The sequence below is a fragment of the Benincasa hispida genome, chromosome 11 (assembly GCF_027475165.1).
Source record: "Benincasa hispida cultivar pf3 chromosome 11, pf3_genome.v1.1, whole genome shotgun sequence".
Classification (NCBI taxonomy): Eukaryota; Viridiplantae; Streptophyta; class Magnoliopsida; order Cucurbitales; family Cucurbitaceae; genus Benincasa; species Benincasa hispida.
Window position 1 is genome coordinate 71,819,308 of NC_143488.1, and position 27,862 is coordinate 71,847,169.

Below are 27,862 nucleotides of genomic sequence, written 5' to 3' on the forward strand. Positions count from 1 at the left end.
TATATAATTTTGTTTGATTTCCTTTCTCAAGCATTGTGTCGCGTGGGAATTCTTCCAAAGAGAAGTAATTGAATTTGAAATGACTTTCTAAATACTCATAAATAAATGTTTACGGGTAAAAGATATGTTTTAAACACTTAAAAAGACATTTTAAAATGACTCTAATATAAGTTTGTAGTTATAAAAATACACCGTTTCAAGTCCATTTGGGAATCATTTGGTTTCTTATTTTCGAAAATGAAGCTTCTAAATTCTATTTCACCTCTAAACTTCCTTAACATATTATTTACTTTCAACCAATCTTTTAAAAGCCTAAGCCAAAAACTAAAAAAAAAAAAAAAAAAATGATTTAAGATTTTTTTTTTTTTTTTTTTTAAAAATTTTGGCTCATGAACTCAAGTGTTTTCTTAAGAAAATTGAGAAAATCATAATAAGAAATCTGGGAGAAAAACAAACATAAATTTCTACTCATTTAAAAAAAAATTAAAAAATCTTAAAAGGTAAAAGAAAAATTTAAGAAATTTTGCCTTATTTCTAAAAAAAAAAAATTGCTATCAAACAAGGTCTTTAATTTTGGATAGAGGTGAGAAAGACAACCATATAGGGTTGGCAACAGGGTCGGGGCGGGGCGGGGGAGGGTCCCCCGTCCCCAGCCCCCTGCGGAAATTCCCCTCATCCCTGCCCCCGCCCCCGCCATTTGAAGGCGGGGACGGGGGGCAGGTGTTCCTCGGGGAAACGGGTCCCCGCGGGCCCATTCCCCATTTCCCCGTGGGGATTCCCCTACTAATTCCCTGTGGGGAATCCCCTATTAGATCCCCGCGGGGATTTTCTATTTTTTTTCTTTTAATTTTTTAAGTTTGGGCTCGACTTTTGGACTTAAATTTAGAATTTATATATTCAATATTGGGCTTACAACACTATAAGTCTATAGTATATATTATAAACATACATATAAATAAGTTATTTTATATATTATAAATATATATTTATAAAATATTAAAAATATAACTATATAAAATCAGGATTGGGGTCAGGGCGGGGATACCATCCCCGTCCCCGGACGGGGCCCCGAAAAAATTCTCCAGTTTGACCCCATCCCCGGTCAAACCGGGGATTCCCCGCCCCGGGGACCCGACCCCGCGGGGAATTTTGCCAACTCTACAGCCATATGGGTCTTGGTGAGGTAACTGAATTGATAGCACATTTTTGGAGGAAACGAAATTATTGAAGGAAATGGACACAAAGACAATAACGCCAAATTATACAAAGTACATATAAAATTTATATTTTATATCAAAAATATTCTCCAACTTTTAAAAAGTTTTACAAATATCTATTAACTTTCGAAATGAGTTAAAAAAATATAAATGATGCATGCATGCATATACTATAACATTTATATCATATGATGCATAAGCATGCTATAAAAATAAAATCATGCAACTATATATTATAACATTTATAATATAAATGACGCATGAATTATGCATAACCTATGGTGTGATTTTTACTATATGGCATACATTATGATATATAATAATAAATAAGAATAATATATTAAATGCTTAATTAAAAGTAATAATTATTGGACCGGGATTGGACACCTAAACAATTAATTAAATTAATATATCACTTATATTAATTTAATTAATTAAAATAGCTAACTATTATAAATTAATATACAAACCGTGAAACAAGTGAACCGAGTCTTGAACCGCACGAATCGGACTGCCCAGCACCCGAACCGCTCGAACCAACCAAATCGGACACAAACCAACTGAGCTACGAACCGAACTGGACGTGAATAAAAAAAAATTCCATCTCGAAGCGTTGTAACGTTGTGACCTAGTGTTGCAATGCTACAAAAATTTTGTTTGCCTGCCTATGCCTATTCACAGTGTTACAAAAGTATTATACAGTAGGCACTATACAGTTGCGATCTTGTTCAAATTTCCTCCGTTTTTTGCCTCGTTTTCTCCAGATTTTCACCGAAACAATCACGAACGACTCAAAAACAGTAAATTACAGACTCAAGTGCAAAAGTTATGCCCAAAACACGAGTCCTTACAAACCAATTTGTAAATCGAAAGCATTAAATCTAAATGGTCAATCCCAAAAATATCCAATAATTATAAACATTCACCAAAACATTCATCATATGAATAGAATTTTTATATAATGCAAATCCCACCATTAATTTGTAAATCAATTCTAGAAAAAAAAAAAAAATGGGACCAAAACCATGCTTTGATACCAATTGAAGGAACCTATGAAGCCCTGAGCGAAAACGTGGATCGTCCCAATTTTTGTTTTACAGAATTCAAAATTTTACAGAAGAAAATATGTATACAATCAACGATTTATAGTATGCAATAAAAGAAATTAGGGTTTGAAGAAACTCTCATCTTTGAAGAACATTTTCTTCTGAATTTTTCATTTCTCAAAAAATGGTCACGTATTGCCACATACTCGAAACCCTAATGGCCATCACCAATTGGAACCTCCTATATTCTCTATTGGGATGAGAATTACAAAGAGAGTTGTGGGCTTCTCTGATTTTTGGAAGAAGGGAAGAGAGAATTGAGAGGAGCGAAAGTTTGGGAGGAAAAAAATTATAGAGAGTGTTCTAGGTTCTATCTTCTGTGAAGAAGATGAGTACATGAAAAAAAAAAAAAAAAACTCACGTTCTTCCATCTCTAGGGAAAGGAGTTACAACTCCCCTCCTATAAATTAACTTCAAAAAAATTAAATTAAAATTAATTTAATTTAACAAATTATTTTAAAAAATTAATATATATATATATATGATAACTACCTTATCGTATAATATATTAAACTATATACAAATATAACATATAACCTATAATTTAATATTGTATCATATATAATATAATCTATAGTTTTAATTGTTTCATTAATGGTATTTAATATAAATTCAATTGTGTGAATCTAATTCACATAATTAACATTTGAATCACATTCAAACATCTATTTCCTTTCAAATAAATTTTATATTATAATGTACAAATACATTATATTAATTATATCATATATACTTAAATTAAATTAATTATATAACATATAATTAATTCCCTCATTGAATTTGAACAATTCAAATTAATCCAAAATTGATAACAAAACCCGAGCTAAAGAGGGGACCTCATGGACCTATAGATTGAAGCTCCAATGATACTTGAATAATTAATTAAACCTCTTTAATTAAATTATTCAACATCTATTAATTGTTGGAAACTCCCTAAAGACTGATATCTGAACTCTTCGCACTATAGATATATTTCTATGTCCATTGGATATAACTAGTCAACTATGCAATGACCTTTCACAAATTACTCGCAAGTACAGCTAGACCAAAATTACCATTTTGCCTTTGTAACTACATCTAACTCCTCAAGTACCACTGATCCCTCTAATGAACAATAAGATATAGTCTAACTATGATCAAACCATTCTCGGGTTAAGAAAGAGTGTGATACCACATTGTTCGGAATTAGCCCTTAAGGGAGCAATTTATCTACTTACCTCGATGTTGGGGAAGGAGTGAATTCCATTTTGTGTAACTGTGTTCCTAGCTCCCTAATCAAATGAATCCCCAAAATGGTAACTTATTGAGTTGGCGATCTAGCCACTCTCATCCACACAAATCAAAGGATCGCCTTCATAAACAAGAGCTCACAACTCACTCAGGATTCAGGTCATATCACCTACGGTCATCCTGGTGAAATGTAAGTTTCAATTATGAACGGTGTTATATAATGAGACTAGTCATTTCATGGTCCGGTCTTATACAAACTCTTTTGAATAGAATACCCCTACTCACATGCCACTTGAATGATTAGAATTAAATCATTTGTAGCACTTTACAACGATTGTAACATCTACAAAACGAGTTGTATTCGTAGTGTCACCATGATAAGGTATCCGACCTTATCCATCTACTACAGAACATTTAGGTTATCACTTACACATGATCCACCTGTATGTCTCTACATACATGTTTAAGCTACAGATGATAGCCTTGAATGTTAGTTTATTGGTTTGTGGGTTTAATACTACTAAATGTCAAATAAAACAATTCATATTTTATTAAATAAATCAAATGTTTGTACAATACAATTACAAACTACAGGGCTCTACGAGATTTATGGCATCAACCTCAACAAATACAATATTTATATTAATTTAATTAATTAAAAAAGGAATAAATTACATAGAAAATCAAAATATAGGTACAAAACTGCTTCAAGAGGGTTGAACCCACAATCTGGAGGCAACTGATGCGTGCGCGAGTCACGTTCGGAGCGTCGCTATGCTAGACTGGAGTGTAGCAACGCTGGCTCCAATTCCGCTAGTGTTATTAGGCTTGATAGCAACGTAGCTATGCTGTTTTGGGAAAAAGTCCATAGTTACACTTGGCTGGAACATAGCAACATTTCCCCTTTTGTATGTTAGCATAAAGAGTAGTATAATTACACTTTCCCATTACGTTGTAGTACACGATGCAATTTCAGTATGATCCTCAGCTCGTTCTTGCTCCATGGCACCAAACTCTTCAGTAATACTCGTAAATCGAGTGATACGAACTTACAGACTCAATAGCATAATTTAAATGCTCAAAACACCGGGCCTTACAACTTTAAACACTTTAAAGCGATAAAACTAATGCCAATTTTTGTAAACATCCAAGTACAAATCATACATTCAAAATGCAGCGAAACCACCCACAAAACTCTGAATTTAAGTTATGAAACAAAATTTAGAGACACGATTTAAATTCTTCTCATTTCCTCTCCAATAAATAATCACAAATAGTGAGATTTTCTCCACTTCTTACGAACTCAGAAACACAGTAAGGCCTCCAAAAGAACACTACCACAATGACTACCTTGTTATTCTCATGGTGAGAATCGAGAAGAGTTGTGGGCTTCGTTGATTAAATTTGGTGAAAGAGAGGGATTATGTTTTGGAGAGAAAATGCAGAGGAAGGAGAAGATAAAGATCAAGGAAGTTTTTCGGGGAAAAAAAAGAAACTTGTTTAACCTTAAGTGATCTCTTCCACTCCTCTATCTTAGGCCTTTTGAGAGATGTGAGGGAGTTATCCCTCAATTACTTGAAAACAACTCCTTAGAGTTAATTTTCAATTTTAATTTTAATAATATTAACTAACTTAATATAATTAAAATTAAATCATATATCCCATATAATATATGACCTATAGTTTATATTATAGCACATATAATATAATTTATAGCTTATATTCTTTCATATAATATGTAGTTCTAATATGAATCAAAATCACATTAATTTTAACCTATGAATCATATTCATATAAATAATATTTGAATCATATTCAAATATTTATTTCTCTCATTAAACTTCATAATATAATGTATTACATACATTATATTAATTATATCTTATACAATTGATTATCTTTAATTAATTTGAATAATTCAAATTAATTCAAAATTAATTTCATTCTTATAAATTTTTATTGAGCTAATAAGGGGACCTTATGGACCTATATTTTAGAAGCTCCAATGATACGAGATTAATTAATTAAATTCTTAAATTAAATTAATCCACATTCATGAACTGTCAGTCACTTTACTAAAGATCGCTAGTTGTACTTTTCGCATTGTAGATATATTTATGTGTCCATTGGATATAACCAATTAATAATGCGTTGACCCTTCACAAATTGCTCGTAATTACAGCTGGATCAAAATTATCATTTTGCCCCTGTAGTTACATCTAACTGCTTAAGTACCACTAATCTATTTAATGAACAATTAGTTATAGTCCCACTATAATTTGACCCCTCTCCGGCTAGTGAGAGGGTGGGGCGCCTCATTGTTCAAGATCCGAAATTAGTCCTTAAGAAAGCAATTTATCTACTTACCATAACTATGGGAAATGGTGAATTCCTTATTGTGTAGCTGTGTTCTCAAATCCCCAAAATGGTAGGCATATTGAGTTGGCGAATCTGACAACTCGCACGTATGCAGACCAAAAGAACCGTCCTCATAGGCAGGAGTTCACAACTCACTCAGGATTAAGGTCAAGTCACTATGGTCATCCTGGTGAAATGTAAATCTGTTCAAGTAACGATGTCACCAAAATAGACTAATCATTTCGTGATCTGGTCTTATACAAACTTTTTGTATAGGATACCTCTACTCACATGTCTCTACATGATTGATCAGAATCAAATCTTTTGTAACACTTTACAACAATTATAACAATTACAAAGTGGGTCATATCTATAGTATTACCAGGACAAGGTACCTAGTCTTACCCATCTACTATAAATCATTCAGGTTATTACTTAAACATGATCCACCTGTATGTCTCCACATACTTGTTTAAGCTACATGAAATAACCTTAGATATTTGTTTATTGATTTTGGATTAATGCAACTAAATGTCAAATAAAAGAACAAATTATTTTATTAAATAAATAATCTGTTTGTACAAATAAATTTACAAACTACGAAACCACGAGATTAAGGGCATCAATCCCAATAGTTATCACCAAGGTGGAGTTAATTTTAAAGTATTATCTAGTATTGCTTATTCTGATTTTTTACAGGACTTTAATCACTAATGAAGCAGCAATGCTGGCCACATGTGAAGTACAAAACAAAGACGTTACTTAGAAAATATTGCTTCTAACTTGTTTATGTACTCATCAATGGTCAAAAGTTCAAGAATTATCAAAAGAGATTTAGATTATTAACAGGTCATGACTACAAATTTGCTCTACAAGGTGAAAATTTAGATTTAAGGACGAATCCTTTCAAAGGATGAAATGATGATATGAATTGCCTAGAGCTCCAAGTTATTATTACTATTTTCTTATCAACTTAAGTATACTTTTATTGTTTCCAATTTTATCCTTTCTAAACATGTTAAATAAGGTTAATTTTATCATTTTATTAAATCTATGATATCATACACATTAGGATTTTGGGAGGCTATTTAAAGCCTAGACATTAGGTTGTAAAATTCTTTATTATTATTATTATTATTATTATTATTATTTATGTTTTGAGTTTTTAGAGTTTTCTTTGAATGAAAATTCTCTAGTGGTTGACAGAACTTCTTCACCATGCTTTATAACTCTTGAATTCAAGGTTAAACCAAAAACATTCAGGTAAATCTGATCACCTTACTTGTGGAGTGTTCAAACTTATAATAAAGAATTAGTTCTCCTTATCTCTTGGTCCTTGATCAAAAGGTAATCTGAATCTAGTCATTCTCTTTGGATTGTTGTCAAATTAATTGAGGGTTTTAGAATATGATATTAAGGGTTTAGCAATTCCTAACTTCCAAATCCTAGGATTTTTCTTATCATTGTGGCTTAATCTAAAATGTAGTTGTATTTTTAGTACAAGGTGTTTGCATTACTAGTCTATGAAATTTAGATGTTACAATATAATTGGTGCTGCTCAGGTTAACGATGATTTAAGGTCATTTCTAGTACCAAGGTAATTTTCATGGCAAGTATGATAAATGTTTTAGCTAGTTTCAATACATTGTATTTTTGTTAGAATCTCTAACGAAGATTCTAGTTGTTTTTAAGTATAAAGTATTTGCAAGGCTCAAATTGACGAAAATTTTATCTTCTTTTTTAGTATAATTTTTTTATACAAAGTAATCGCTCTTCATGCTAGAGGAAAGATTACTAGAAAAATATTCGAAACACGTTGATGAAAATGTGACTGGTACTTTATATAACAATGAAGATTTGGGGTTGAAAGGAGGAAAACATGTTTGTATGAATACAAGAGACTTCCAAGGTAATAAAGGTGTGTTTGTAAGAATGTAGAGCTCTTGATTTTTTAGAAAAAGTTAAGACATATTTGGGAGTGATGCTAAAATAATTATTGTGTTTGATGTGACGATCACATAGGTGTAGATTAATAGTTTAAATGATAATGGAATAACAATTGTCTGGGGAGATATAATTTGATATTTTTCTAACCTAAGTTATTTGTCTATCCAATGCCTTATATTTGAGTAATTATAGTTATATATTATTTTTTTTCTTTGAGGTATTGATGATTACAATTTGAGTTCATAGATTTCACAAGTTATTTGATTTTAATAGTCAATATACCTCTTTATTATTTTATTTCAACAATGTTTGATAACATTATTCGATTTCATTTGTGCGTGTATGTAAATAAAGTTATAAGTGAATGTAGTATTTATAAGCTTAACTAAATAATAATAATAATAGAAATAATATCAAACGAGACTTCACAATTTGTTGATTTAATTGATTTGAAACGGAGTATATTATAGGTTTTTTTTTATCAAACACACATAATAATAAAATCGTTTTATGCTTATATGAGCATAATTTAGCTGTAATTAACATGTAATACCTCCTTTAAAGTTGGAGGTTAAAATCACATATTCCATATTACTAAAACGATCATTTTGTCTTTCATCAAAAGATCTAGTTAAATATGAACATATCGACAATTTCTCTCTCTATTCTTAGGGACAGTTGCAAATGTAGCAATCAGACTAAAAAACTAGCATATCTAGTACAATAAAATTTTTTGTATTATAATAAAATTTAGATTCAGCTCTCAAAATCTATCAGTGATATAGTCTAGTCTATCACTAATAGATTTTATTATTTGTAGTAATAATCTTTTATCATCGATAGATTCATATCTCAAAATCTATCAGTGATATAGTCTAGTCTATCACTAATAGATTTTATTATTTGTAGTAATAATCTTTTATCATCGATAGATTCATATCAGCAGTAGACTTCAATAATCGATTGCAAAATCCATAACTGATACAATATCATGAGTAGACTCTATCAATAGTATGATGTATTACTGATAAATCTTATCAATAATATGAGGTATCACCGATTAGACTTATATGATTTGAAATCTATCAATGATAGCCAAAGAGAGGTTTCATATAACATAAAAAAAAAATCTCACTTATAAAGAAGGCTATGACTTATAGACTTATTTGAAATCTATCAACGATAGCCAATAATAGATTGCACATAACATACAAAAATCTATCATTTACAAAAAAGGCTACTTATAGACTATTATTTTGTACTTTTAAACTTCAATCAAACATAGTTTAGATGCAGTTTAGTTGTTTATAGTTCTTACAATTGTTTTGAGTAAAGATTGCATCAAATTACTTTGAATATTTTGTCGAATCATCCATGAAAGAGATGGAGAAAAACAAATGGGAGGAAGAAAGTGTGAAATGAGAAAGAAAACGAAAAATATTTGTCTGAAATTCGTCATAATAGTCTATCGTTTGTAGATTTAGGTAGAAGGTAAGAAACTGACCCGGACCGGTTCGATTTCGTTTTGTTCAATTTGAAGTAAACCGACCGACTGGTTCGGTCTGCGGTTCACCCAATCCATAATTGCGTTTCGTTTCATCTTCCATTCCGAAATCGCAAATCCCACCTCTCCCTCAGTCATCGAGTGCCGTCAGTCTCTCCTCACCGGCCACCACCGTTCGCGCCGTCACTATTCCCTCTCTCTCAGTTGTTGGTCATCGTTCGTCGTGGAACAGGTTTGCGTCGCTCTCTCTTCCCATTATTTGATTTTTTCCAGTCGTGTTTCAATTAATTAGAATCATCGTAGTTTTTGTCAGTTTTCATCGATAGAAACTTCTTTAAGGTTCTGTAATCCGTTGACCAGCCAATCACAATAATACCTAAGAATTTAAGATGTCATTTAATGGAATGATTTGAACTTTCTTCTTTAAGGTTTTAAGGATCGGGTAGCTAGCTTTGGGGATGTTTATTTCGATACTTGTTCAAAACTCTTAGATACGTTCTGTAGGATTTGAAGAATTGCTTAGTTTTGAGTATTTGCTGCAATACTTACTTGCTTTCTCACCTGCTGATAAATCCCATCTGTGAAGTTTCTCTTGCAAACTAGTGATACACTTTCCTAGCAAATAGACATTCTTTATTTGTACAAGTGAAAGGGATTAGTTTGAAGTATTTTTGGATTTGGAAATTTCAAAATAGTCTTCTCAGTTCAAAATAGTATTTGGATTTGGTAATTTCAAATTTGACTGTTCCTCAAAAAAAAAAAAAAAAAAAAAAACAAAAACAAAAACATAAAACACACACACACACACAAAAAAAAGGAGAATTTACTGATTGACGACGGAAAACATAGTGGGAATATGTTTATATATGTAATGGGAGGAAGAGGAGTGAAAACTGGAAATTTCAAGATAATGAGAAGTTTAAATATATATATATATATATTGGGAGAAATCAATATGAAATTCAGCATTTGGGTAGCTTGCTTTTGGATAGATTGGAAGAATGCCGTGGTTTAGCTTAGCTTCTTTTTATTAAAATTCTATTGTTTGGCTCAATTAAGGGTTCTTAAAAACTTGTCCAACATGATGTCCAGTAGCTGCTGTGTTCTCCATTGTTCTTTTTTTTCTTTTTTTTGGATAAGAAACATTTCATTGATGAATGAAATATCCAAAGCAATACATAGTGAGAATCATGATAGATACAAAGATACCCCAAAATAAAGAGGAGAAGACAACCCTAATGATAAAAATAGAAGAACATAAGAGGAGGGAGAGTCCATACAAAAAGGTCAAGAAATATTTAAAAGATACTCTAAATACAAAAGCAGAAGAAAGAGCAACATTGAGATGAAACGTCCAAAAAAGAAGAAGATTTGTCTTTGAAGAAACCCCGTGGCCAAAAGATGTAGAATCAAGCTGATGTAAAATCTTCTCTAAGCAGAGCTTTTGCTTTTTTGTCATATGAAATAGAACTTTCTAGATTCCAAAGCTCTCTCATTCCTTTTTTCCTCTTTGATGATAACCGGTTGGATCGTCTTCTAGCAGGAATCGCCTTTATGCAGAGGCCTAATTCATTAAACCAAGGAGCCAAGGCCATCAAGTGGGGTGCTGGGTCGAAAGATCGAAAACCATTTTGTGGGTTATAACCAGACCATTCTTCTCCTATGTGGTATGAAGGAGAGGAGGGCATTGGGCTAGATAGAAAAACATCTGAATCAGCATCTCGGGGCGAAAAATGGTGCGCTTGGGAAAGGAAGAGGGGTCGAAATCGATGTTCCTTTTTGACGAGTGGTTCAGTTTGGCATCTATTGTGGGGGTTGGTAGGGGAGGGATCAAGGTGGTTAAAGGTTTTTTTGGGGCTGGTGGTGTAGGGAGATGGGGAGGGGATGGTTTGGATGTCTGTGGAGGTGAGCAAGAAAGAAGGGGAGGTGATGGAAGGTAAATCGGTGAAAGATAAGGAAAAAAGATGGGGGAGGGTTGTTGAGTTGTCTGGGCGAGAAGGAATGACTTGGTTTATCAAAAGAGGGTTAGTAAAAGCTGAAAAGACAACTTGCATAAGGGAGGCAACTTGTTCTGATGGGACAACAACTAATGAGAGTTGAGCTAGGTCTATGGCAGCACATAGGACAGAGGAAAGATTAGAATTTTCCACAGTGAGCAGAGAGGGTAATAGTTCATTGGTCAAAGAGAGCTTATGTGTATTAGAAAGCAAGACTGATGGCTCTGTCTCACGCAAATTTGAGTTGGTAAAAGAGATAGGGGAGTGGGTAAAAGGACAACTGATGAGGAAGGGTTGGTTTCTCGATGGATGTCAATGTCAACCTTTTCTTCAGTAGAAGAGAGTGGTTGTATCCGCTATATAATTGGGTCTTCCAAGCTTTGTATCTCACGTGCCGATGAAGATAGGACTCCATGTTTTTCTTTCTGGTATCTAACGTGAAGAAAAGCTTAAAAAAAGGGTCTATGTTCACTGTAATTGCCTTTGTGGATGAAGAAGGGAGATGAACAGTAGTAGGCAAGAAACCAAAGGTTTTCACTTTTATGAAAACCTCCATCATGTCCATACGAGATAAAGTTTTTTTGGCTACGTCCATGAACCCTCCTTAAAGGTCACCAATGTATTTAAAAGATTCAAAGGACCATCTATCAATTGGTAGATTTCTAACCTTGATCCATCCTCCATAAGAGGGCACCTTTTGATCCTTGTAGAAAGTCTCAATGCTCCAAGGGTGGAATTTCACCATAAAAGAACCAACCTTGTACCAATAGCTAATCTTGCATAAAATCTCGCCTTTTTCTTTGTTTCTAACAGCTGATAAGGTTTTCTTTGGTTGTATAGGGCTGATGGAACCGAAATCGAATACCTCCTTTGTAAAGCTCTATGGATGTCGTGCCAATTGTCATGGACATTTTGTCTAATGAGAATGACAGCTTTTTCAGGGTAAAATGGCACAAATTCACTGGAAAGGGAGGGAAGAGAATGAAGTGAGATAACTTCTGTATCACGTGGAGGGGTTGTTTGTTGGTCGGAGGGGTTCTGGATTTTGTGGAGTGCATCCTTGTATGACTGAGTTTTTGAGCTATAGAGGGTGTGTTGTTTTTTGTTAGGTAGCGATTGTGGGGTACTAAGCAATTTGTGGAAACCTTTCCATCCATATTTGTCGATACCACTTGGCAATATCACCTTGTTTAGACCACCATTGATGCCAAGCTTAGTGATCTCTGCAAAACGGCCTCTACAATTAGAGGTTTTTTCCACCCACAGGTCATATTCATCCAAACGAGACTGGGTGAAGAACTTTTGATTCAAAGGAGCTCCAATCAAGGACGAGAAGGTTGAGTGTAGCCAAGAGAGGGAATCTTTCTTAAGAGAGAGAGTGAAAGACTTATCCTTAGAAGATTCAGTGATCTTAATTCCATGAGAGATTTCCAAAGAAAAGGTTTTCCGGTCAATGGTGAAGGAAGAAAGGAGTGGAGAGTGAAGCCAAGTCATCCCTCCAATCTGACCTAATTGGTCAGTGAAAGAACCATGATGGCTGAAAGTGGTGGGGAGGGGGGAAGACAGAGTCCTCCATTGTTCAATTAACTTGTCCAACCTGAGTTATTTTTAAAAAGCTCATGCTTATTATATTCTACAAGGTTGAGGAGTGGTGGAGGGCATTTTGGGAAGAAAAACGAAGCTGATGGGAAGGAGATGTGAACAGAAATCTAGAACTCCTAGTTGATAAAATAAATGGAGATCCCATGATAGAGCATTCTATATCATTTCTGGCTCATATATTGGTAAGATTTCTAAATTACCAAAATAATCAATTTTAGTTTATTTATTTTGAATGAAAGAAACATTGCGAAATAACACCTATATAATAGTTTCAAAATTGAAGCCCACAAAGAAACCTGAAAACAAATGAAGGACCTAATCTCACTAGGGTCCCTATCCACATATCTAAAGACCTTACTATTCTGCTCGCGCCACAAAACCCAAAAATAGCACACACCCCTGCAAGCCATAAAAGGTGACCCTTCTCCCTTCGAGGTGGATTGAGAAGGGACTCCTTGATTATCGCACTAACATCTCTGTGACGAGTAACCACGATGTTAAACGTCTGGTAGAAAGAATCTCATATCGAACTAGAAAATTCTCACCACCAAAGAATATGGTATATGTCTTCCTCTACCATCCGACAAAGAAAACAACAAAAAGGACCAAGTGAGGGCAACTTCGTCTTAAGCCGATCCATCATGTTAGCACGGCGGTGTAAAACTTGCTAAGTAAAGAACCTCACTTTCCTTGGGATCTTAATCCTCTAAAGCACCTAAAAGTCCGATAGACCTAGGGGAGAAGGATCAACCAAACTAAGAAAGAAAGACTTACATGAGAACCTTTTCAAAGGATCGGGGCTCAAAATCCCTGCATCTCTTATCTCATGCCTAAAAGGGTAACTCTCAGGTAAGGAAATAAGTGGGACCACATCCACCAGTGCTCTATTGGAAGGAGTGCAACGAAACCTAAAAGAAAAATAACAATAGCTCTCAAACGACACAAGAAAGTCGAAAACAAAATGATTTTTTATGGAAGACAAATGATACAGGCAAGGGAACAATGTGAACGGAGAGGTCTCTTCTCCACCCAATAGTCTTTCCAAAAATACAAGTCTCTCCCCTCCCCCACCACACAGCAAACCAAATGAATAAAAGAAGAGAGCTCATTTGAAATATTCTTCCACAAGTTTCGATGAGTACTTTTAACCCCCTTAAACATCAACATGAAAGGATCGGGGCCATGCTTACTAATAATAATCCTACGCCAAAGGGAACTAGACTCAGAGAAGAAACAACGTAGCCATTTAATCAAGTACGATCCCTTCCCTTTCCCTTCCTCTCCAGAGAAGAAACAACTTAGCCATTTAATCAAGTGTGATCCCATCCCTTTCCCTTCCTCTCCAGAGAAGAAACAACGTAGCCATTTAATCAAGTGTGATTTCTTCCCTTTCCCTTCCTCTCCAGAGAAATCATTTTTTATATCGATCTAAAAATTGAATCAAAGAGTGAAAGCGAGTTTCACAACCTGAGGTATTGCACAAGAGGAAGGGAGGGAACATTTGAAACAAGCGTAAGTAATAATCCCACAAGCTGCAGAATCTAGCGAAATGAGTATCATTGCCACACAACACCATAGGTTGATGATATTAAGTCACGGATTGATTGTTAGATATCTCATCAACATCATCAACCATGGGATGAGTGTTTTTTATTTTTTTATTTGTTTTTTAGTCTAAACCGTGGGATGAGTGTCAATTTTTTTTTTTTTTTTTTTTAGAGTCAACTTTCATTGAGAATAAATGAAAGAATACAAGGGCATACAAAAACAAGCCAACCATAACACGCCTACTAAAAGGAAGGGGTTCCAGCTAAGTAAAATGTTATCATGAGAATAATTACAAAAAAAAGCTGCAAAACCAAAGGCCAAAGAGACATATGAGACCTCGCGAGGACCAAACCTCATAAGGGTCCCTATTCCTACCTCTGAACACTCTATTGTTCCGCTCCCCCCAAATATCCCATAGAACCGCGCATGCTCCAACAAACCACAAAAAATGACCTCTCTCTGAAAGGTGGATGGAGGAACTCCCGGTCATCGCACGAACATCCCTTTGGCCGAAAATCCGAACGTCAAACTCCTGTAAGAAGCAACTCCAAACAGCCCGTGCATACTGACAGTCCCAAAGGAGATGATCAAAGTCTTCCTCCACCTTCCGTCGAAGAATACAGCTGAAAGGCCCCATCAGTGAAGTCATCTTCCTAACAAGCCTATCTAAGGTGTTCACTTGGCCAAGCAGAACTTGCCAAGTTAAGAACTTGGTTTTCTAAGGTATCTTCATCCTCCAAATCACGTAAAAAACTTGCTAAACCATGGGATGAGTGTTAAATTTAATTAAAATAGGATCCAGAGATAAATTTCTAAATATCATAATCTAGTGTAAGAAGTCCTCTCTGCAAACACAATCCCGTTTCAAACTTTATGGAGGGAGCAAAGAATAACAAAACAAGGACTAGAAACTTCCCTTAGAACATCGAGTATACTTTTGACCATCATGTTCACATCTTGAGCTCTTTCCATTGATAGCAAGACATACTTGACAAGGTTACAAAACCAGTAAGCATTACCTATCCATATCTTTTTCACAAGTATTAAATGTTTAGGAATATTTCAATATTTAGCACTTGAACCTGAAGCAATTTAGTCTTATGCGTCAATAGGTTTGGTTGACCAGGAACCAGAAGCAAAATACACGCACCAACCATTGCTGCACTGAAAACCATGTTCCCCCGATCATGAATACATGATCACAAGTATAAGAAATATTTCATTCATTGTAATTGAACCGAACCGGTCTGGTTTAGTTTGGTTTCTTACACTCCTACGTAACTATTAGCTCTAAGAGTGCTATCCATTGCAATTACCCCTATTTTTAGTCCATTCCTTTTCAGTAATGGGGCCATATGTAGCTATATAAAGCACTGACACGCCAGCTGGCGTGTCCATTATTTTATTATTATTTTTTGCTTTTTGACATGCCTAGTACACGCTAAGGACACTCCATATGCAAATATAGAAAAAAAAAAATAATGAACCAAGACTCGATATCAGCAACCCATTTAAGGGACATTGTAAGCCGATTAAAATTAACTGTTCAGCCCAACTTTTTCAAAGTTCTAGAGTTTTTACACATTTTCTCCATACTAACGCACTTTACCCTCAAGAACTTAACCCACAATCTTGTTCAAAAAAATGAAGAACCCACTATTCTACTCGATTCTTCTTTCTAACTTCATCGATAGTGGTGACTTCAACTTGAAGACCCACGACCGCCGATAACTTATGTGACTTCTCTTACTGTTTTTTTTTTCCTTTCCTCATTTCTGTTTTTTTATCTTTCCTTTTCTCCATTTCTATTTTTCTTACTTTTTGTTAAATATACGTGTGCATATTTCACAATATGTCAAATTATGTGCACGTATATTTATTTTTGTTAAAAATAAAAAATAAAAAACGTGTCCCCAACGTGTTGTGTCCTGCTTTTTTGTAAATTGACGCGTCGCCGTGTCATTGTCATGTTGTATTCGTATGGTGTGTGAGGTACTTCTTTTGGTTTGAAAAGGGGTCATCATTTTTTTGGTTGAAACGTGAACATTTACCCATAATCCATTGAAGTAGCACTAGCAACAAAGGTACAGGTTCCTTCAGTGGCAAAGGAAGTTGACTTCGGTCCTTCGTGAACGGGATTGAAAGGAGGTAGGATGAGCAGTTGGCTAGATCTAGTATGGATCGTACATGAACAGTAGTTGGAGTTGGCAGCTCTCTTAGGGTTCCCTCATCTGGGATCCCTGGGAAGAGGATCAAGTTGGCCCTTGCGAACAACTTGACGTCAGTGTTTGTGCTTCTTAGATATGCACTCAGATACCTTACAAGTCACAATGGTCCATTTGATTGGGTTAACCGAGGATGGTGATAGAACCCAAATTTATTGAGATATAATTGGCAACCAAAATATAAGATAAACCAAGTAATTTGAGGAACTTGGACCCTCCTAATCTTGAGATAACACTCAAGCCCTAATTCACTCACTGAATATTGCTTGTCTTTCTCCTTCCCTATTCACTCTATTTATAACCAAACTTCCTTAACAAACTACTTATCTAATTACTAATATACCCCTAATCCCCTAATAACCCCTAATATCGGATCCCGTCAGATCGTTTTCTTGATGTGTCTATATTTCCATTTTTCTCGTTTATCTGGATGAAGTTTCACAACAATTTCCTATTGTAACACAAATTTGGAGCAGCAAATGCATGGAATGGTGTAATATAAGTGAGCAAATCTCTTGTAGGAATGAAGGTGAGGATCGTTTTGAGGAAGGTTTATGATTACATTCGGTATGATTTGAAGGAAATTGCATTTCCTTCGTCGTTGCCAGATCCTCCACATGTAAAGAAGCGTCGAAAGCTTACATGGCACGAACGATTCTTGGTGAATTCTTAATCTCTTGATGTTCTCGTTTTCTTCTGTAGGTTTTGCTATTGTTCTGTTTTCTTTTGCAATTATTTAGGTATGAATTGATAAGTTCCAATCTTTGATTGAGAGTAAAAGTTAGTAGAGACAGGATTGACTTACATACGTATAGTTCACTTGATTGCTAATTGAATATATGCTCATTATTTAATAGATCATCATTGAAAATTTGGTTTTGTTAAGCTCTTATTTATGTGTTTTTTCTATGTCTTCTACTGGTTCATAAGTATGCTTGTATTCGAATGGTGATTTTAGGTGTTGAAGGAGGCTTCTAGGTTATATGCTGCAAGCTGGGTGCGGGACATTGGCCCTGACCTGCGACCAAATGACTATAAGGTGCAAGAAAGCGAAAACAAAACAAATTCTGGAAAAAGTGCGCCTAAGGAGAAAGTACCTTCAACACTTGAAGACCTGGGTAACTGACCTTTGTGTTATTGTTTGATCCAGATACTTCATATTGAAATGGAATATTTTCTTATACTTGTGGTCATGTATTCATGATATGGAGAGGTTGATGCACGGTTTTCTTTGGGAAGGGGTTGAGGAAGGGAAAGGGAAGCGATCACACTTGATTAGATCAAGATGGGAGGCTGTCGAGAGGCTTGTTTGGGCAAGGGCCTTAGAAATAAGGAATCCAAGGAATCACAAGCTCCTCTCACAGCATATATTGCCCTTTGTAATTTCATACGATCAATGAAATTATGATTGAATGTTTCTCATATAAAAAAAGGAATCGCAACAAAGCTTTTTTAGTCAAATGGCTATGACGTTTTTTCTCTAGGTCCACTTTCCTTTGGCATAGAATTATTGTTAGTAAACATGGCCCCCATCCTTTCGAATGATGGTCTCAGGGGGTTAAAGGTACTCACCGGGCCTTGTGGAGGAATATTTTGAACAAGCTCCCTTCTTTTGTTCATTTGATTTGTCGTGTGGCGGGGGAGGGGATATATATGTATTTTTGGAAAGAGACCATTGGGGATGGAGAGACCTCTTTGTTTATTGTTTCCTCACTTGTATCATTTGTCTTCCCTAAAAAAATTATTTTGCTGTTGACTTGTGTGGTCTGATAGCTCCTTTTCTTTTTCTTTTTGGTTCTGTTGCGCTCTTTCTAGTAGGAAAGTGATGTATGTGGCCCCTCTTCTTTTCTTACTTGAGAGGCACCCATTTAGGTGTGAGGATTTGGAGCCCCAATCCTTTGAAGGAGTTCTCGTGTAAGTCTTTCTTTCATAGTTTGGTTGATCTTTCTCCCCTAGGTTTATCGGTCTTTTTAGTGCTTTAAAGGATTGAGGTCCTTAGGTAAATGAGGTCCTTCACTTGACAAGTTTACACAGCTGTGCTAACACGATGATTAGAGGAAGTTGCCCTCACTAGTTGGTCCTTTCCATTGTATTTATTGTCGGAAGGCGGAAGAAGACATAGACCATATTCTTTGGTGTTGTGAGTTTGCCAACTCAATCTGAGATTCTTTCTACTAGATGTTTAGCATCGTGGTTGCTTGTCATAGAGATGTTATTGCGATGATCGAGGAGTCCCTTCTTAATGCACCTTGTGGGGAGAAGGGTCGCTTTTTATGGCTTGCAGGGTTGTGTGCTAGGGTTTTGTGGGGCGAGCAAAATAGTAGGGTCTTTAGAGGTGTGACCCTAGTAAGATTTTGTCTCTCCTTCGTTTTCATGTTTCTTTGTGAGCTTTGATTTCAAAAACTTTTTGTAACTGTTCTATAGGTGTTGTTTGCATAGTTGGAGCCCCTTTTATAGAACGGTTTGCTGCTTTTTTCCCCTCTCCTCAATTAAAGTTGTTTTCATTAGAAAAGAAAGAGAGAGAGAGAAAGAGGGAAAAAAATGATTGTCTGTGGTAATTTAGAAATCTTACCATAATCTGCTATCAGATGGGGCAAAAATGTTATAGGATGCTCTGTTCTGGGATTTCCATTTATTTTATCAAGTAGTAGTTGTAGATTGCTGTTCACATTCCTACTTGTCGATGCTCATCATTTATTATATCAAAAGTTATTTAGATTTCAAAAGAGAGGTCAAACAAAGAAAGGAACAAAAAGGAGCTAGCATTGAATAAATGGGAAATAGAATAATAAAGAATATTACAAAAGAGAGGTCCTGAGACAGTGACAGAGTATTTTCTTTAACACTTAATTAATATTGCATGTTTATTAGAAATAAAAAAGGGGGTGTATCTCAGAAAAGAAAAGACTCCATGTCCAAAGTGAGGTATAGAAGTATGCAACACTCGTAAGTCTCCTCCTACAGCCTCAAAGATCCTCTTATTCTTCTAGTGTTAAATACTTCACATGTTATGAAAGAAGCAAGTAGAGGCTAAACTTGAAGTTCACTAGAATCTATTTTAATTTGTGTCAACAAAATAATGCCAATAAAATGATTCCAATCCTCAGGAAAGCGAAAAGAATCAGACAATTAGATAGCGTCAGTGTGAGTGGTGTCAATTCCTCCCAGAGCCACTAATGAAGCAAAAAAATCTCTTACGGAATGTCTACATCTCAAAGCTTAGTAAAGATCTGGGAGCTTGTTATTAAAGAGTTTCTCAGAAAATTCTCAGCACAATTTTCAGCGCAATTTTTAGGGACCGCCATTTATAAAATGTTGGGTTCAGTATGAAAATATGGTTTAATTGTATAAATTGAGCACCAAATGGGACAAATGAAGTTCAGTTTTGAGGATTGGACGTGTAATGGAGATTCAAAGTTTAAACTACAAACTCGGTTGAGTTGAGTTGAGATGGATGATAGGTGGTTTAGAGCATAATAGTGTGTTAGACTTTATTGTGTGTGGTCTTTAATGTATTAAAGTTTGCTCTTTACCTGAATATTGAGGTCTAATCATGACAAACACCACTCACGTAGGATAGCCATTGTTTTCTTGATTTTAGTTAAACATGAATTTTAGGTTTTCTTATTCTGTTATCTCTTATTTATCTTCCAGGACATTGATTTGGGTGCATCTTCTGTTGCAATTGGATTTTCTTATACATTTTCTACTTTTAACCTTTTTTACGATTTTTCTGGTATTTATTGAATTGGATTATTCCTGATTAGATTGCCATTTTTCTTTTGTTGCAAAAATAAAAATCCAGCCGTGGCTGCAAGAGGAGGAATGGAGACATTAAAACCAGCTTTGCAGCGGGTGTATATGACTAGAGCTTCTGCATATAGAGATGCTCTAAAAAATTTTATAGATGGGTATCAAGAAGGTATTCAGCATGTCCTGGAGAAAAAGGACGTATCTGATTCCCAAAAGGGAAGTGATAAAATCTAATAAAATTTCTGATAGTTTTTTATGCTTTATGTAAAAGTTGCAGAACTGTGAATAAAATTGTTTAGAGGATTGGGCAGTTCAGTTTCCATTTGTAAAAATTGGTTCAGTTGAGATTTTGTGTTGTTTTTGCCAGTGCATTTTGAAACATATAGTCTTGAGCGTCTTCTAAATATGCACACAAGCACACAGTCGAGAAAAGATAGCAAATTAAACCTTTATGTTTTCTGCATAAGAACTATTCCCATGCTTATTTTCCCCTGCCATTGTCGATTATTTTAGAGTTCTTAGTGACCGTTTAATATTTGCTTACAAGAAGCCATGGAAAGATTAGTGTGGAGGAAGCTGCTTTTGGCTGCTAAATGAATGATTCAGTTGTTGTTTTTCTTGTTTCTGCCTATGTGGTCTTCCTCTTTGGGACTCTCAAGGCTTTTTACCTTTGGTCTTTTTGAGAACTGGATTGTTGATTCAAGATTACTCTCGCAAATTTGTGAACATGTGTGAAATTAGCGAAGATTACAGGAAAATAACTTCTGGTCCTGTAAGGTTTGGTTTACCATTTGTCTCAAGTTGGATAATTTTTCAACACTTCAGATGTAAATTCTAGATTGCAGCTGGCCCCTGCGTTCACATTAAGATCGTTCTGGCTTTTCAATCATGTCTTGAGGTATCTGCATGGTGGATTGAATTTCCAATACAGCCATAACTCTATGATTTGACAACAAAGAGCTGGACGCTGATTTTGCAAATTGAGATTGAAATGTTGTGGCAGAGTTGGGTCATAAGATGCTGTGGAGATGCTCAAGTACACTTTATTATGGTGAGAAGGAAGGTTGAAAATGACTGGGCATTATGGGGTTTGAAGGGCCCATTTAGAATTGGGTCCTTGCTTTTAGCAGATTAGCTCCCAATGTTCGAGCTACTACCATTTGGCTTTTCCCAGCGAAGCCTGAATTGTTGTAAGCGAATGAGGTACCGATTGCTCCATATTTTTTATGCTCTTTTTGGGACTGCAATTATAAAAAGGAATCAACAGTGAAGTTGCTCAATATCATGCCTACTGTTTAGTCTCATGCTTGGTGTTGCTTCTATTCTTTTCAGTTTTAAAGCTGATGGTTCTTGCTTTCAAGTCTTGTTGTGTTAATTGGTTAAAAATCCTATTTTAGAGAGAATAACCAGGTGATTTCCCTAAAAGATAGCATGAGAAGACCAGAGATTGATTTCGTTTGAATCGAATCATTGGTTAAGGTAGCATGAGCTGAACTCTCTTATTGTCTAGGCTTATCTCAATTTATAATCTGAAAGAGATTTGTCCAAGTACTTTTCAACTATTTAAAAAAAAAAAAAAAAAAAAAAGACTTGTACAAGTATAATAAGTACTAAAGATCCTGACAAAGAATCAAGTGACCAATCTCTTTATTGATAAACTAATGATTGTTTGATGCGATTCACCATAACTTATGCAGCCATTGAAATGTCTAATTTTCAGTTACCTTTGGGTTAGTACAAATATTGACTATGCTAATTTTGGTATTTTTGCTTGTTTCTGTGTTCCAAAGTATTCTGGAATCACAAATGAACGGATCGATGAAAAGATAAGTGGAATGGACCATGGACGAATTATCACTTGCTATTACTATATGTGTACTGTACTTAGTCATGCATAATAGAGTGTTGCTTTCCAAGCATATCCCCTAAGTAGGAGTCCTTTCATTCCTTTGATTAGCCATTTCTTCAATGCCAATGATAGCTTGCACACATATCTGGGGACCCCCCCACTTTCAAAGCCACTGATGAGGAAAAACATCAACCAGGGAGGTCAATGGCTATCTCTCGTTTGAACATTTACGGGCCCCGCTAGCAAGATTTCCTAACTCATCTTTTCATCATTCGCACAGGTAAATAATATGCTGATATTCTGTTTAATTCAGCCACTAGTTGATGATATGTTTATTTATAATTATGCAAGTTGTACTGAACATTTGCACCACATTTGATGCCTGACACAGAACACAATACCATGCTAATCATCAATGCATGATCTCATTACTTGCTTTTTCCAGAAAAGTAATTAAGTGGACAAAAAAAAAAAAAAAAGGAGACTACAATTTGTCTAACCAATTCATAGACACCTCATCTTTTACTGTGGTGGTTTTCATTTGTTCCTAGGCTACACTACAAATACAGAGACAAAATGTAACAAATAATATGTCAGCATACTATTTATACAGTTAATAGTCCTTCTGATAGGTACTGTGTTGATTTGCAAATGGGATAGGTATAATTGGTTCCGAAGTTTGCATAAGGTGTTGAAAAAAAACATATTATCTGTTTGAGAGTGTGACGATAGGACTGATAAATGGACTTTATAATCACAGTGGAGTGAATTGGAAGGGAACTACAATTTTTTTCCCCTTCTCTTTCTTCCTTGTATTATTCGTACTTAATCCAAATCCAACGTGAAATCTGATATGTTTCTTCCTTGCTGTAAACTTTCTAAAATATAGCCTTGCTCTAGCATTTCAAAGTGTAGTCTTAAAATTATTAACATACTCCCTTGATATATTTTATCTTTGTATTCACATCTTGATGCCAATTACTATGATCATGTTCGATACTCTCTTGATGTGTTTTACAACAAATTGGCTACGCATTGATGAGTACAAAGTGTGTGTGTGTGTGTTTTTTTTTTCTATACTTCATCCATAGTATTATTTGATTAATAGCATGTTTGTTACAAAGTTAGAGATGTATGGTGAGAAACACATGGATTTTCTTTAAATGTCCTTTCATCCAAAATTAATCTAAATTTCCCCCTCATTATTGAATGTGCAGGGGCAGACATAGCATGAAAAATTAACATCCGCCTCTCGAGCAGATCAGATCAGATGGATTCACAGAAAAGGGTTGAAAGGACACGACAACTGAGAAGGTAAATCTTTATATAGATGAGTTGAGAAAAGAAAGGTTAGATTTTGCTAAAACTTTTAAAATAGCAAGAGTAGAGGGCAGGCTAGTACGACGGGACTGTCACCGATCCATCTAATCCTCACCCACTCAAATAAAGCACTAAACACAGCCCCATACCCTCTCCTCCCCTTTTTCCACTACTCATATTTTTCGAGCCTCTCTCAAAAAATCTTCACCCAGAATCTCAACAGTAGTCAAATACATTCCTCATTCCTGACCTTCAACGGTCCTAGTCTCCCATTTGCATGTATGACGTCAGCCCTAGCTACCTTCCTTCTTGGACCCCACTTTTTTCCCCTCTTCACACCACATCCTTATCCATGATCTCTGTTTACACCCTCCACCCATAACCTTGGGAAGTTGGCCAGAAAATCTGGGATTTCCTTTTTTTTCTTTTTTCTTTTTCTTTCTTTTTTTTTTTTTTTTTGCCCTCTGTTTTCCCCTTCTTTAATGGGGCGACTTTTTGAACTGAAGTGGTGGGGATTTTGATTAAATAATTGTTTTTTTTTTTTTTTAAAAAAAAGTGGGTTTTGCAGTACAGGGACGTCACATCCACCCATCTCTATCCTTGATATTTCGTCTGCTTGACATCTTGTGAGAAAGTGAAATCCTGTTTACAACCACATTTTAGAACCCATGAAATGGCCTGTTAGTCTATAAATAAACAAAAAAAATTCATATATGTACATAATCAAGTAGAATTTGTTAGTTTTGGGAGACAGAGAGGGTTTTGCAGAATAGTTTTAGGCACACTTAGTTGTTGTTAAGAATTTTAAGATGGAAAGAGAAAAGAAAACATCAAAAATGGAAAATTTTAGAAAAAGCTCCAGAAAAAGGGCAGTAAAAACTGAATAGGTTTGGTCTGTATTTATTGTGTAGGTTTACTAAGAAGGGAAGGTTTTGAATTTTTTGTGGAAGTGATTTCTGAAAGTTAAGGCAGAGAGTGACCTTCAAGTTTCAGAGATTTGGTTTATTTGTGCAGAGTTTTTTGGTCCGATATCATTTCCCTCTTGCTGTCTAAGTACGATGTCCCCCTTACAATCTGGAAACCTACCCTTTTCTCTCTCTTTTTCTTTTGCCTTCTGTTTTCTTCTCTCCTTTTCTTTTCTTCTCCACCCCCCCCCCCCCCCCCCCCCCCCACCAATCTCTCTCAAAAAAAAGAAAAAAAAAAAAAAAACTGAATTTTTAGCAATTTGAGATATTTAAGGGTGATGGTAATGGATAACACTTTCAAGACTAATAATTGAGTAACATTTTTAAAGAATTACAAATATAGCCAAATCTATTAGTGATAGATTATATTATAGATAGATTCGAGATGGACAAATTTTGTTGTATCTGCAAATTATTTTGAGGCTAATTGCTATATTTGCAACTACCTCTAACAAAATGGAATACTGGTTGACCTTGAATTGATACACGATTGCTATGATGTTTGAAGCCTAAATCGTATTTTGTGATTTTTAAACGCTCATGTTTATTTAATCTTCGAAAATATTGACCCTACTTGTTTTTCTTAACGAAGAATTTTTTTTCTCTTTTTTCCTTGAATGTTTAAGATTGTGCTCCAAGGTTTATTTATTTAGTGTTTAGATTGAAAATTGGTGGCTAAGATGGATATTAAACACAATACAAAACCTTAAAAGCTAGAACCAAAATAAAATATTAATGAAAGCTAGGAGACTTTAGAGACCTAAAGTAGAGTGTTCTAAAAGTACAACAAAGAAAATAGAATTATGATTTAAACTAAATTTTAATTACAAAATTAATGTATGGTTTTAAGTGAATGGGTGAGCATATGACATTGAATCATCATTAATAATGGGCAATACTTGCAGCTAGCTACAATTTTAGATTACTTCACAGATTTTGTTGGCAAAAGAGGAGACCGTTATGTTTTCTTACTTAATTAATGCAATAAGCCATTTTCATCACTAATTTTCTCTCTTATTTTTTCAAAACTTCTCCTTTTTTTTGCCACTTTGACTCTCCTCTGTCTGATTAGAGGAAACAATTAAAAGAGGAATCAGAGATGCAACGTTTATATTTATATATGTGTGTATGTATATAAGTAGTAGTAGTAATAATAATAATAATAATAATAATATGAAGTTGAGTTGTCATACCATGTGATGAGGAAGAGGAGAAGAATAATGTGTATAGAAGGTGTGGCGGGTTGGATCTCGAACCGATAAACTTAAATTTGACCCGACATTGAGCGTCGACGGTGGTTCGGGTTCGGACATGTCGGTTTGGCACTCCAAGTCCACTCCGAACAGCCGCAGTATCTTTGAATTCCCAACCGACATTGTTTGACTCTGAACAGAGGACTCTGAAAACAATGCACATTAATCAAGTTTTTTTTTATAATTAAGAAATATAAATACCAAATATCATTATTAATTTCTGGGTTCTTTTCTTAAAAAAGAAAATAAATAAATTCTAGGCATGATTTGTGGGTGTTGAAATACATGAACATGGAAATCCCAAAAACTTATAAATTTAGAAAATCAATGGCATTCTTCATGCGTTCTATTGACTATAATTAATTATTAATTTTCGTTTTTCAAAATTATACTCGTTCGTTAGCCCTATTTTCTGGTTAAGAAATTCCACCTCTCCCCAAACAAAAGAAATTAAACCATGAGAAACCAAACAAGATTTTTCAAAACCAATGATTTTTTATTTAAAAAGGAAAAAGAAGAAAAAGTCATTTATAATCCCTATACAATTGGATAAAGTTAAACATTTAGGTATGCTTAGAATGATGGAATGGAATAGGTTTGTAATACATTTTAATTCAATACTTATGAATTGAACGTTGTGATTCGATTGGTAATATCAAATTTATTAGTTCTACAATTTTAAATTTAACCCTCTTTTTACCGTTTTGACACTCTATGATTCCATTTCGTTCTGCTGCGATTTTCAACTCATTTCCATGCTTCTTATTTACATTCCAATCTCTCAAATTTATTTTTAAAAGTCCAATTTCAAAAGATTGAGAAGGGAAAAGGAGCAAAGCTAATTTTAGGTGGAAAAAATGTTGGGCTTCTCAAATTTATTTAGAACAATAGAAAAACGTGAATAGATTTAGGATTTTAAAGGGGAAAAAAACCTGCATGAGGAGAATCAGAAGAAGATTGGTATGGCGGAGAAGGAAAATGATGATGATGATGATGATGAGAAGAAGAATATGGATTTGCAGAACAGAACATTTTAGTCCAACCTCCACCACCGCCAACACCGCCACTCGCAGCAGCCTGGGCAGTGTCTGCTGGAGACGGCGCCGACCTCTTCTTCCACCCAATAAACAACCTATCACCATCACGGCGGTGGCGTTCAAAAACGACGACATCTCCGGCGTCAAGGCGCTTCTCTTTGACAAATCGGCTCCACCCCTTCGTCAGCACATAGCTCTGACTACTATTCCAATAAGAGTAACGGAACCGCCATATCTTGCCGGACTCATCTTCGAAGCTGAGGAGTAACCCTTTATCGGCAGAGTCGCCGGCGGCTGCGGCGACGACCGCGGCGGAGGGGGAGAGGGGGAAGTATTTTTCGGCGTATTGCTTGGGGATGACGAGACGGTTGAGCTTGCCAACGTCGCTGGGTGTTAAGGGTTTTTCAAACATGGGGAGGTGGTCGGCGGCGGCGGCGGCGGCGACGGAGAGGGAGGACTTTTGGTTAAGCATGATGGGAAGTTGGGGAGTAGAGAAGAGAGGTTGATGGAAGTCAGGAGAGATGTTTTTTATGGACATTTTTCTTTTTCTTTTTTATTTAGAAGAAGTGAGTGAGGATTTTATGTACACCAACTACGCTTAATTCTTTGCTTTTCTTTACAATTTTTTTTTTTTTAATTCTTTTTCTTTTCTTTTTAACTGAAGCAAATCTACACGGCACTTCCCAACTTATTACTGCATTTTGTATTGTCCTTTCACTGTATAATCACACAACAATGCAAATTTTCAATTTTTAATTCAAAAAAAAATTGCATCCATCTTTAAGTTCATAAACAACTATTAGAAAAAAGAAATTTATCACCTAATAATTAAATGGATTGAACAAAGATAGAATTTATCATTCTTAAACACTCATTAGATAATTTAGGGTTGCACCATTTCAAAAATAACATTTTCTCATAAATTATAGTCATACAATTATATGGATTATG

General features: G+C 35.1%; 2 protein-coding genes and 1 long non-coding RNA gene across 4 annotated transcripts; 2 read left to right on the forward strand and 1 right to left on the reverse strand.

Annotated features, from left to right (window-relative positions):
• The first annotated feature begins 9,131 nt into the window (after positions 1-9,131).
• Positions 9,132-20,868, forward strand: EMB2735 (embryo defective 2735). Of its 2 annotated transcripts, XM_090307222.1 has the most exons (5): positions 9,452-9,594; positions 10,906-13,143; positions 17,256-17,395; positions 17,693-17,852; positions 20,540-20,868. In XM_090307222.1, the coding sequence occupies exons 3-5, from the start codon at positions 17,258-17,260 to the stop codon at positions 20,719-20,721; spliced, it is 480 nt and encodes a 159-aa protein (XP_090163348.1). In that variant the 5' UTR covers positions 9,452-9,594; positions 10,906-13,143; positions 17,256-17,257; the 3' UTR covers positions 20,722-20,868. The 2 variants fall into 2 exon arrangements, with proteins under 2 accessions (XP_038905860.1, XP_090163348.1); XM_039049932.2 differs by lacking the exon at positions 10,906-13,143 and having other exon boundaries at positions 9,132-9,594.
• Positions 20,869-23,554: 2,686 nt separating this feature from the next.
• On the forward strand, positions 23,555-25,104 carry LOC150032866 (uncharacterized). The gene is made up of 2 exons (XR_016524587.1): positions 23,555-23,650; positions 24,568-25,104. It is a non-coding gene; the product is annotated as an uncharacterized LOC150032866 (long non-coding RNA).
• On the reverse strand, positions 23,626-27,449 carry LOC120091802 (B3 domain-containing protein At2g36080-like). The gene is made up of 3 exons (XM_039049931.2): positions 26,807-27,449; positions 25,815-26,020; positions 23,626-24,298 (listed from the first exon to the last, which is right to left on the reverse strand). The coding sequence occupies exons 1-3, from the start codon at positions 27,447-27,449 to the stop codon at positions 24,251-24,253; spliced, it is 897 nt and encodes a 298-aa protein (XP_038905859.1). The 3' UTR covers positions 23,626-24,250.
• Between the last annotated feature and the right edge of the window lie 413 nt (positions 27,450-27,862).